Source organism: Labeo rohita, chromosome 12 (assembly GCF_022985175.1).
Source record: "Labeo rohita strain BAU-BD-2019 chromosome 12, IGBB_LRoh.1.0, whole genome shotgun sequence".
Lineage (NCBI taxonomy): Eukaryota > Metazoa > Chordata > Actinopteri > Cypriniformes > Cyprinidae > Labeo > Labeo rohita.
The window spans coordinates 18567242-18580909 of NC_066880.1; the positions used below are offsets into that span (position 1 = coordinate 18567242).

Sequence of the window (13668 nt, forward strand, 5' to 3'; positions counted from 1 at the left end):
CATTTGAGTTTATATTTCAAAATTCTGACTTTATTTTTGAAATTCCGAGATTATATCTTACAATTCTGTTAAAAAAAATCAACTCGTCATTCTCTCTTTTCTCCTCGGCTCAAAATTATAAGTTTATATCCCACATTTCTGTCTTTTTTTTTCACCAGAATTGACAAACTCGCTATCGTTGAGTTAAATCAAGTAAATAAAATATAAACTAGGAGATTCAAACTTGCATTTGCAAACAAAAAGGCTGAATCGTGAGATTAAATAGGTAAATGTTATGTAAACTGTTATAGGTTTAAATGGTATTTCATGCTGTAACTGTAGCGATAATTCAGTATGCCCCCTATGAACTGCATATGTGAATATCATGTAGACCTATTGTTTAAATCAAATTTATGCTTTAACAGTAGAGCAATCATAGCAGGTCTCATCCATAGTCTGTCCATTTAAATGTCTGTTAAATTGACAAACTCACTAGGAGATATAAACTTGCATTTGCAAGAAAAAAGTCAGATAAGTCAGATAAAATAAGCAAATGTTATGTAAAATGTTAATAGTAGGAGGTTTAAATATTATGTCATACTGTAACTGTAGGGCTACAAACAGCATATGTGAATATTATGCAGACATATTGTTTAAATCAAATTTATGCTTTAAAAGTAGAGTAATCATAGCAGTTTTCATAGTCTGTCCATTTAAACGTCTGGGTTTAACTTCAAATGGCATCTTTGACAACAGTATTCTATAAAAATGATTTACATTCCGATTCTGGCATCAAAAGGCACCAATTTTTTTATTCTCTTATTCTATGGATTTAAAAAAAAATTCCACCCAGTTGTTACTAGTGTTTTCCTGCCTCCACTATGCATGTGCAGCTGCAAGTGATGTAACAGTGACATCTACTACAAATTGGTCTATTGGTATTGGCGCAGGCACATAGTGTTTCTTTTAGGGCTGGCAAACGATTAATTGCGATTAATCGCATACAAAATAAAAGTTTGAGTTTGCCTAATATATGTGTGTGTACTGTGTGTAATTAGTATGTATATATAAATACACACAAATTAATGTATATATTTAAGATAAATTATTTATGTACAAAATATTTTTATTTATATATAATATAAATTCTATAAAAATAATAATAAATACATATACTTGTAAATATTTCTTAAACATGAATTTGCTTGTATTTATATATGCATAATAATTACACACAGTACACACACATACACTAGGCAAACGCAAACTTTTATTTTGTATGTGATTAATCGGGATTAATTGTTTGCCAGCCCTAATTTCTTTACATTACAAAGTGTTTCTTTACATTACAAAGTAATATTGCCATCTACTGTCCTGGCATACATAATTCAGCATTTTTGGTAATTTTTGCAGATCCATGTGAATGATTTTCTTGTTTTTACAGCATGTTGTTGTCTGTACGCAAATCTTTTCAAAAACGCAAAGGAAATACTTTTCCATTTTTAGTACACCATTGTCATGTAAACATTCCCTCAGTTCATGAGTGGAATTACACACTTCATCTTAGATATACACTACTGTTCAAATGTTTGTGACTGGTAAGATTTTTTAAAAAGTTTTTAAAAGCTTTAAATGCTTACCAAGGCTGCGTTTACTTGAACAAAAATACAGTAACAACTGAAATACTGTGCAACATTATACAGCTGTTTTCTATTTTCAATATATCGTATGCTGATTTAGTACCCAAGAAAGTTTGTGCTGCTTAATATTTTTGTGGAAACTCTGATACATGTGTCCCCTGGACCACAAAACCAGTCATTAGGGTCAGTTTTTTGAAGCTGAGATTTATGCATTATCTGAAAGCTGAATAAATAAGCTTTTCATTGATATATGATTTGTTTGCTGAGATAAAACTATTTGAAAATCTGGAATCTGAGGGTACAAAAGAATCAAAATATTGAGAAAATTGCCTTTAAAGTTGTCTAAGTGAAACTGTTAGCAATGCAAATTACTAATCAAACATTATGTTTTGATATATTTATGGAAGGAAATTTACAAAATATCTTAATAGAACATGATCTTTACATAATATCCTAATTATTTTTGTCATAAAAGAAATATCTATATTTTTGACCCATACATTGTACTATTGGCTATTGCTACAAATATACCCGTCCTAATTATGACTGGTTTTGTGGTCCAGGATCACATATTTTCTGCAGTCTTCCTAACATCATCTTTGCTGTTACTTTTGATTAATTTATTGCATTCAGGCTGAATAAAATAAAATTCATTCCTTTAATAAAAATTGTACTGTAGTGTACAGTATGTGTAATCTTACCTCTTGATGGTCTGTGAGATGGAGGGTTTGCGCAGGACGGAGGGTCTGCGGCAGCCATTGGGATCGACCGGAGGGCATCTGAGTTGGATGTTTTCAGTGGGTACGCTGGCACTCCGCAGGTACAAGCTGTTACGCATGACAGGCTGTAGGACAGGTGAATAGTAAAATATCAGAATTTTATTTCATGGAAACACAAGTGTTTCAGAGTAAATCAAAATATGTTTAGTAAATGTGTAGCACCAAATGTCCACCTGGAGAAAGTTATGATGTTCCTCCACGGTGTTCGGGGAAATGGGGATGTCCAGTCTGAGCCATGGCGGTTTCTTTCTCTGCAGGCTGCTGTTCCTGCTCTCGTCCTCAGCTTCGGCCATGTCTGCCGCCCCTCCCCTTACCAGCCAGCTGTAAGATCAGACAGGGTCAAATAAACAGCTCAAACACAGATATGGGTGAACAATGCACACACACAACAGCGCTGCCTTACGTAAGACACACACCATAATAATCCACATTTCCATCTGGTTGTTGTGACATGACTGCTGAGACTGCAGTGTGCCGTCCTGCATCCACACTGCACACAAGTCACATCAGTGTAAGTCTACAGCTGCTTTTGTGCTTTTGGCATTCACACCATTAATGCTCAGTTGAGATATATTTTTATTTGCACCTTCTGACAATAGAATTATTCAAGTGTGAAGATATTCGTATATGCACAATAATTCATGGTGACCCTTGAACAGAGTGTTTCAGTTTATTTAAAAATATGAAATGTGATAAAAGTGCATTGCCCCAACTCCTCCAGCAGAGGATGCAAATTCTCCTGTTAATTCACTGTTTAATCATTTTAACTGGTTTGTAGTGTGCTATAGTGACTCATTATTAAAAAGCTTTTTTACTCAAAGCAGGGCAGTTTGTATTTGTGTCTCCTCAAAGATGTGGGATAGGGGTTGTTAGGTCTACTAACACAAACACTGTTCGGTTTCAAACTGGGGTCACTAGAACTGCAGAGTAACAAACATTACCGTTCTTTACAAACATTACTGTTGATGAAAAGCACTTGCAGGAGCTGCTAAGTTTAAACAGAACAGGCAAATAAACAGAACAAACCGAAAATGCACAACTAAAAATTGTGTGTACATTTCATACACTGCTGTTCAAAATTTTGGCATCAGTAAGATTTTTTATGTTTTTTTTAATATTATTTCAAAGTAAAATATATTTTAAAATTTAATTCATTCCTGTGATGCAAAGCTGAATTTTCAGCATCATTACTCCAGTCTTCAGTGTCACATGATCCTTCAGAAATCATTTTAATATGCTGATTTATTATCACTGTTGAAAACAGTTGTGCTGCTTAATATTTTTGGCACCTGTGATATTTTTAGATTTTTTCAATATAAACTACCATTTATTTGTGGTCAGTACATTTTTATTCTTTCCTTTTTTGAAAGAAATTAATACTTTATTCACCAAGGATGTGTTAAATTGTTAAACAGTTATAGCAAAGACTTATATTGTTAGAAAAGATTTCTATTTTGAATAAATGCTGTTCTTTTTAACTTTTTATGCATCAGAGAATCCTAAGAAAGAATCACAGGTTCAAAAAAATTTATTAAGCAGCACAACTGTTTCCAACATTGATAATAAACGTATTAAATCAGCATATTAAAACGATTTCTGAAGGATCATGTGATACTGAAGACTGGAGTAATGGCTGATGAAAATTCAACTTTGCATCACAGAAATAAATTATATTTTAAAATATAATTAAATAGAAAGCCATTATTTGAAACTATAATAATATTTCACAATATTACTGTTTTTTTCTGGATTTCTGATCAAGTAAATTCAGCCTTGATAAGCATAAGAGAATTCTTTTAAAAACATAAAAATATTACTGATCCCAAACTTTTGAAAGGCAGTATTGTTATTATAAAAAACAATATAATGTGATATAATATTCATTAAAGGGTTACTCCACCCCAAAATGAAAATTTTGTCATTAATCACTTATCCCCATGTCGTTCCAAACCCGTAAAAGCTTCGCTCGTCTTCGGAAAACAATTTAAGATACTTTGGATGAAAACCGGGAGGATTTTGACTGTCCCATTGACTGCCGGGTAAATACCACTGTCAAGACCCAGGAAAGTATGAAAGACGTCGTCAAAATAGTCCATCTGCTATCAGTGGTTCAACCATAATTTTACGAAGCTACGAGAATACTTTTTGTACGCAAAAATAACGACTTTATTCAACAATTCGTCTCCGCGTCACGCTGTTCTCTGTCAGCTGCGTCACGCAGATACGTTTTCTCCGTTTATTTACGCTACGATTCGAACGAAAACATCGTATCCGCGTGACGCCACTGACAGAGAACAGCGTACGCTGTTTGCGTACCCAATATGGCGCTACGGTGACGCGGAGGAGACGAATTGTTGAATAAAGTCGTTATTTTTGTTTTCTTTGCGTACAAAGTTATTCTCGTAGCTTCGTAAAATTATGGTTGAACCACTGATGGCAGATGGACTATTTTGACAATGTCTTTCATACTTTTTTGTGTCTTGACAGGGGTATTTACGTGGCAGTCAATGGGACAGTTTCAAACCTCCCGGTTTTCATCCAAAATATCTAAAAAATTTGTTTCGAAGACGAACGAAGCTTTTACGGGTTTGGAACGACATTGGGGTAAGTGCTTAATGACAAAATTTTCATTCTGGGGTGGAGTAACCCCATTCAATTCATATTAAATACAAATCTATTTGGAAATCACATAAAATATAATAAAAATTAATAAACAACATTTACAACTTGCTAATCATTCTAGAAACGTGCTAGCAACAAGCTAGCATCTTGCCAATCGTGCTTACAACCTGCTAATCATGTTAGAAACATGCTAGCAACATGCTAATCATGTTATAAACATGCTAGCAACATGCTAATCATGTTAGAAACGTGCTAGCAACTTGTTAATCATGCTAGAAGCATGCTAGCAAGATGCTAACAACTTGCTAATCATTCTAGAAGCAGACTAGCAACATGCTAGTAATTTGCTAATAATGTTAGTATCATACTAACAACATGTTAATTATCTATCTATCTATGTATCATCTGACCATTACTATCTATCTATCTATAATCTGACCATTACTATCTATCTGTCTATCTATCTATAATCTGACAATTACTATCTATCTATCTATCATCTGACCATTACTATCTATCTATCTATAATCTGACCATTACTATCTATCTGTCTATCTATCTATAATCTGACAATTACTATCTATCTATCTATCATCTGACCATTACTATCTATCTATCTATCTATAATCTGACCATTACTATCTATCTGTCTGTCTATGATCTGACCATTACTATCTATCTATCTATCTATAATCTGACCATTACTATCTATCTATAATCTGACCATTACTATCTATCTATAATCTGACCATTACTATCTATCTATCTATCTATCTATCTATCTATCTATCTATCTATCTATCTATCTGACCATTACTATCTATCTGTCTATCTATCTATAATCTGACAATTACTATCTATCTATCTATAATCTGACCATTACTATCTATCTGTCTATCTATAATCTGACCATTACTATCTATCTGTCTATCTATCTATAATCTGACCATTACTATCTATCTGTCTATCTATCTATAATCTGACAATTACTATCTATCTATCTATAATCTGACCATTACTATCTATCCATCTATCTATAATCTGACCATTACTATCTATCTATCTATAATCTGACAATTACTATCTATCTATCTATCTATCTATCTATCTATAATCTGACCATTACTATCTATCTGTCTATCTATCTATAATCTGACCATTACTATCTGTCTATCTATTTATCTATCTATAATCTGACCATTACTATCTATCCATCTATCTATAATCTGACCATTACTATCTATCTGTCTATCTATCTATAATCTGACAATTACTATCTATCTATCTATAATCTGACCATTACTATCTATCTGTCTATCTATCTGTCTATCTATCTATAATCTGACCATTACTATCTATCTATCTATAATCTGACCATTACTATCTATCCATCTATCTATAATCTGACCATTACTATCTATCTGTCTATCTATCTATAATCTGACAATTACTATCTATCTATCTATCTATAATCTGACCATTACTATCTATCTGTCTATCTATCTATTATCTATCTATAATCTGACCATTACTATCTATCTATCTATAATCTGACCATTACTATCTATCCATCTATCTATAATCTAACCATTACTATCTATCTATCTATCTATAATCTGACAATTACTATCTATCTATCTATCTATAATCTGACCATTACTATCTATCTGTCTATCTATCTATAATCTGACCATTACTATCTATCTATCTATTTATCTATCTATAATCTGACCATTACTATCTATTTATCTATCTATCTATAATCTGACCATTACTATCTATCTGTCTATCTATCTATAATCTGACAATTACTATCTATCTATCTATCTATCTATAATCTGACCATTACTATCTATCTGTCTATCTATCTATAATCTGACCATTACTATCTATCTATCTATTTATCTATCTATAATCTGACCATTACTATCTATCTGTCTATTTATCTATCTTTAATCTGACCATTACTATCTATCTGTCTATTTATCTATCTATAATCTGACCATTACTATCTATCTGTCTATCTATCTATAATCTGACCATTACTATCTATCTATTTATCTATCTATAATCTGACCATTACTATCTATCTATCTATTTATCTATCTTTAATCTGACCATTACTATCTATCTGTCTATCTATCTATAATCTGACCATTACTATCTATCTATCTATTTATCTATCTATAATCTGACCATTACTATCTATCTATCTATTTATCTATCTTTAATCTGACCATTACTATCTATCTGTCTATCTATCTATAATCTGACCATTACTATCTATCTATCTATCTTTAATCTGACTATTACTATCTATCTGTCTATCTATCTATAATCTGACCATTACTATCTATCTATCTATTTATCTATCTATAATCTGACCTTTACTATCTATCTATTTATCTATCTATAATCTGACCATTACTATCTATTTATCTATCTTTAATCTGACCATTACTATCTCTGTCTATCTATCTATAATCTGACCATTACTATCTATCTATCTATCTATAATCTGACCATTACTATCTATTTATCTGACAGACTGCATTCAAACTTTAAAACTTAAAAATATTTCAGACTGAAAACCATCCAAACTTAAAACTTTGTAAAACATTTTAAACCTCTTAAACTTTTTTAACTTTTTTAACTTTTTCAGTCTTTCTACTTCGGCTTTCTCAAGCCAACTTAAAGTTTGTCTTGACAAACTTTTTTATCTAGTTCTACTTTGCAATGTTGTATTACCCTAATGTAGATCTAGGCCCGCTCATGAAGCACGATTCTCTACAAATGACTGAAGAACAGAATTTGTTCTCCACAGGCTCGCCACAGACTTCAAGATTTTATAAAAGCATTTGAAAACGGTTACCGCTCGGTTGCAAGTGAAAATATAACTTTTCAATGCAACAGATGGTTGACAAACCAAAGCCTCTTTTGATTCAGTTTTCAATGTTTTTTCTAAATGTCTGCGGCTGAATGCTATAGAAAGACTGTAATATCATTGCGAACCCACTGACTTTATTTGAAATGACTTCCTCCAAATACCAAAGATCGTGAAGCATCAGCCAAAAGTGCTATCTGACACCTTTTGACAAGCCACTCTCAGTGACTACAGACAGTTTGGATCATGAAGCATGGCAAAAACACAACGAATGAATAGCACTTCTTGCTTACGAAAACAAGGGCACTTACTTTTACAGAAAGTAAAACAAAATCCTTCAAAAAACACCCTGTGGGGAAAAAAAATCCCACCATATCCTACTGCAGACCACATTTTTATCCAAACAAACACATTAAAATGTGGTTGTAGAAATTTCAGGTTTGGGCAAAAGGTTAGCACTGACCCTTATAAACCAACATGTAAACTTTCCTGTATATTCATAGGTCAATATGCAGTATTTCCCAGAAGTATTTCATCTCTTGAGTTTATTGTGTATTTGGAGAAAAGTATTTGTTAAGCTTTTACAACATACAAGCCCTTAAAAACAAACTCTTGAATTTATATTGTATTTTCTTTACTTATGACGAGAAATGGTAGCCGTTTGCTCTCAAATCATCCTACACTGCTGATAAAACCACACCGACTGACTGTCCAGAGGAACCAAGATTTTCCCAGAAATCCACTTGAATGCCGTAACCTAATTGCTAGTACCATATAAAGACTTTCAGCTCAAAGCTGTTTGCAACAAGTAAACTTCAATAAAAACACTCCAACTACTAGCATGAATCTGACCTGATACACGTTTCCCAGCAAACACTTTGCATAACAGTAATCAAGATGTTCAGAGAAAAAAAAAAAAACTAAATTCTCAAATGAAATGATGTAAAATATGGATTACTTCAGTTTTACTGACAGTAAAGGGATGTTTTCCCTGTCTTAATGACTCCTACGCACAGATGTGACAGTTGATACTCTGGCTGTGTTCATTTTTTATTCATTACATGAAAAAACAAAACAAAAAAAAAAGCTGTTTATCCTGGTCGTCCAAAAATTTAAAGCTGTTTTAAAACAAAATATATTCTCCTGTCTGTAATTCACTCATCAATCACAGTTTGGTTAAGCCGTGCAGTGGTAGTGACAGAAAACCACCTGAGGTAAACCTAGTCACATCAAAAGCATTACTTCTTCTCACATACAGAGGAAGTGACATAAGGAGCCCACATGCGTTGGCTGTTGTGTTGGTGAAGTTTGTTATTACAACAAAATACAACATGTACCAATTCTTCCAGAGAACTGTGGTGTATAGAAACATTTATAACATCAAAAGCACACAATCAGGGGCCTCAATATACTTTAATTATCTGAGACTCAAATTCACTAAACAGTTCCGCATGCAGCGGTTCAGCGTAAAACCTTGCATATTACTCACATGCTGCCCACGACCCACCTTAACCACAAATGAGAGGTTTTGTATAGGATTTACAATTTTCAGTGCTGTTAGACGCCTTTAACAAAAATAAAGTGACCATGAGATCATATGAAAAAAACTGTGAGTGGAATGTGAGTAGAACATAACCATTTAAAACAACCATTAAACAACCCTCACAGCTCAAATAATATACGTTTTAACAGAAGAATTCACTGAAGTGCTTTCTATGAATGAAAAGCTTCACATTTCTGCTATTAAATCTCTCAGAAATGGTCCTGAATTAGTTCCATTGTAATTTCTTTTTTGCTTTGGAACCCATAATATTCTTTCAATTTTATGATGTAATTAAAAGCTGCAATTAAAACCCTCTTCGCAATCTGAAGTTCTTTTCCTGAGGTCCTCCTACAGTGCTGGAAAGGACATGGGTGATGTTTTGACTTGGGCCAGATGTTGCAGCGGGACACTGAGTTGGTTTCTGTGGACAGGACTGGAAGGCAGATGTCCATGTGTTGTCGGCCGGTGATGAATGACCTCATTTGGAGAGCACTTCCTTCCTGAGCAGAGATGCTTTTGCTCTGCTTTCTCTCCCACATACACAGTTTTATCAAAGATGTGCTCTAGAGTCAACAAAGCTTGCCTTATGTCCAAAGTTGTGGATGCTATCTGTAATTCTCACATACAGTTGAAGTCAAAAGTTTATATACACCTCGCAGAATCTGCAAAATATTAATTATTTTACCACAATAACGAAGGATCATACAAAATGCATGCTTAATAAGATATTTCACATTACCTGAATGATCCACAGCTGTTTTTTTTTTTTGTTTTTTTTTAGTGCTAGTTGCTCATGAGTACCTTGTTTGTCCAGACCAGTTAAACTGCCTGTTGTTCTTCAGAAAAGTCTGTGAGGTCCCACAAATTCTTTGGTTTTTCAGCATTTTTGTGTATTTAAACCAATTTCTGTATGACTTTGAGATCCATCTTTTCACACTTAGGACAACTGAGGGACTCTGCAACTATTACAGAAGGTTCAAACGCTCACTGTTGCTTCAAAAGGAAACACAATGCGTTAAGAGACGGGGTGAAAACTTTTGGAATTTGAAGATCAGTGTCAGTTTAACTTATTTTGTCTTCTGGGAAACATGTAAGTATCTTCTGTAGCTTCTAAAGGGCAGAAATAAAGGAAAAAATATATGATATTTAGGCAAAATGAGAAAAATGTACATATCTTGTTCTGGTCAAAAGTTTTCACTCCCCGGCTCTTAATGCGTCGTTTTTTTTTCCTTCTGGACCATCAGTGAGCGTTTGAACCTTCTGTCATAGTTGCATATGAGTCCCTCAGTTGTGAAAAGATAGATCTCAAAATCATACAGTCATTGCTGGAAGAGTTCAAATACACAAAAATGCTTAAAAATTTGTGGGACCTGAAGGATTTTTCTGAAGAACAGCAGGCAAACAAGTGACAAACAAGGGACTCATGAATAACTATCACTGTGTAAAAAAAACAGCTGTGGATCATTCAGGTAACAACACAGTATTAAGAATCAAGCGTATGTAAACTTTTGCACAAGGTCATTTTAACGAATCAACTATTATTTTCTCTTGTGGACTATATGTAAACATCTTTTATGTGAGATATTTTATTCAGGTCAGTACTAAATAAAAAAATAACATGCTTTTTGTATGATCCCTCTAATTTTGGTAAAATAATTACCACTTTGCAGATTCTGCAAGGTGTATGTAAACTTTGGACTTCAACTGTACGCTTCAATTCAACCAAGACTTTGAATAATTACTGTAAATCTTTAAATTTCGATGGTCAAGTAACTCAATAACCCATAGCTGACTGACTCATGGGACACTCGTTTTTCCTCTGCAAAGATGCCTAAAAAACTTTGTTCTTGTTCGAAACACTGGCTCAACTGAGTCAAATTCATTCCATGAGCAACAAAAGACACAATAGTTCCTCTCAGAAAAGAGGGACGACAAAGACATACAGAAGCCACAGGAATCCGATCTGGGGTTTTCATCCTTTTTGACGTCAATAGAAAGCTTCACAAAATAGACACATTCATTCAACTCCTAATAACTAAAAGCCTGCTGTGATGTTTACTCTAGTTAGTGCTCCAGATTAATATTTTAAACAGAGAAAGACTAAATAATGGAAGTCACGTCCAGTGATAACCTCCGTGAGAGGTGAAGAAACATCCATATACTTGTTCTCACTTAATGATGGTTGCCCAGTTTTAATGGCACGTTTGGCATCAGTAAACTGCTGATGCTGAAAAACTTGCTTGTACCTTTAGGAACGGGCATGAATCCCGCTGATCCGGGCACAGTGCCTGGCAGAGCGCTCTCTGCACATTCTGGGAAATGCCGCACATACCACTGGACTGCTAGAGCCGTTCTGCACTATTTCATCTCATTTATTTTGGTTGGTCTATGAGGTTAAGACTGGATAGAGTCCACTATAATGACTCAGCTGACCTCTGCATGACTGGTCAGCCTGCTTTTAGAGTTAACTTGTTCATCCAGTCATCAGCGTATTTTGTTGTCATAATATGATGGAGGTCTACAGCATGGACAAAATGCTTCAACAGAAGATCATGATTGAAAGGCCAAGTTTTACGGTTAACGTCATTGTTAAGGGTCAATGACAAATAGGAGTGACCTTGATAAAGAAAAGAAATACAAACTTCATATATAAAACTCTCCCAGGTTCTTACAATTGTAGTCATGATGTAATTATATTTAGGTTGGTTTCATATGGAAAATATAATACAAATATTAATAAGCAATGAAGCATATAATAAAACACTTTAACTACAATAATCTTAAAATATTATAAATAACAATGAAAGATTATGCTAAATTACACTACTAGTCAAAAGTTTTGTTTTTTTTTTAAAGATTTTTAATGTTTTTTTTTTTTTTAAGATGTCTCTTCTGCTCACCAAGCCTGCATTTATTTGATCCAAAATACAGCAAAAGCTAATAAGAACCATTAATACTATAATAAAAAATTATATATAAATGTATTCTATAGGATTCAATCAGTTTCAAATATATCAAAAATAAAATGTTATTTTAAAAAACATTTCTCAATATTAATGTATTTTTGGTCAAATAAAATCAGAGAACTTTTTTAAAAACACCTCAAAAAATCCACAGAGCCCAAAATTTTGAACGGTAGTATATTTATTTAAATGGATGTATGAATTGCAACTCTAAACTAGCAAAAACTAGTCAGAGATTCATTTTAACTAATCTATTTAGAACCAGTAGTGCTCCTTTGTTCTTCTCTTACACACATATGGCTCTTTAAATGAACAAACTGGTCCATTAAAACTCAATGGCTGTGCTTCAGCTTGATGCGGTTTGAAAACATCAGAATAAGTGTCCCTCGATTTCAATGTGCTGACAGAGTGGCACTGGTCCTGATCCCAGAGTGCATGCTGGGAGAAGCAGAGGTGTTGAATGGTCCTGCTAGGGGACTTCAGATCCATCTTCCAACCTGCCAACAAACATCTTTCTGTCTCAGTTGCCTCAGTCGCCAGCCAAGAGGACTTTCAGCAGCGCATGCCTAAACAACATGTGATCTCCATTTAAATACTTTCCAGGGTGATGGCCGCCTGGAGCATTTCCCACTAGAGAAAGCACTCGCTGTGTGGGCTGTCTGTATTGATTTGGCCTGTTAAAAATCCTTACTGGCTTTTTAATGGAAATGTCAAAGCCGTGCTAATAAAGTGGCTCTGTGTCATTAATTCAAACGGCTCCACACTTCCATAACGTCACTAAAGGGAAGAAAATTGCAATATTTCAGACACAAAGCAATTTACTTCTGGAAAATCCCTTCAATTATGCATTAGCTCCCAAGTGAATCAGTCTTCGCAACTGCCAGAGAAGCTGTTTGAGAATAATATCGGTCTCAACTCTAAAAACAGACAAACCTTTACCAGAGTGCCTGGTCTGGCCGACTGTTGGGTACTTAATATGCTGTGACAGCACAATAATGGTTTAATATGGAGGGAACTTTGAGCCTTATTCGCAAAAGCAGCAGAACACTTTGTTAGTCTGAGGGTTAGGTTTTTCTCCAAGGGCACAGTAGACACAACTGTAGCAGACTATAAGTTAAACAGGCCAAAACTCACTGCAATAAATGAGTAAACTTGGCTTTTACACAAATGGCAAACAACAAAAACCTGACGTTGACGTCGTTTGCATGGAACTGCCAGGAAACAGAAGTCAGAAACCTGTAAGAGAGGCTGTGGGGCA

The 13668-nt window shown here is 34.0% G+C and overlaps 1 protein-coding gene across 3 annotated transcripts in view; it reads right to left on the bottom strand.

Annotated features, from left to right (window-relative positions):
- The window catches only part of rhbdf1b (rhomboid 5 homolog 1b (Drosophila)), a 50137-nt gene that overhangs the window by 20892 nt on the left and 15577 nt on the right, over positions 1–13668 (bottom strand). For 2 of the 3 annotated variants that reach the window (XM_051123890.1, XM_051123887.1), the window contains exons 2-3: positions 2572–2719; positions 2321–2463 (exon numbers count right to left, since the gene is read on the bottom strand). In XM_051123890.1, coding sequence (XP_050979847.1) covers positions 2321–2463; positions 2572–2691 — 263 coding nt within the window. In that variant the 5' untranslated portion in view covers positions 2692–2719. Of the gene's footprint in view, positions 1–2320; positions 2464–2571; positions 2720–2814; positions 2889–13668 lie in introns of all 3 variants that reach the window. The other variant, XM_051123889.1, reaches the window with a different exon arrangement.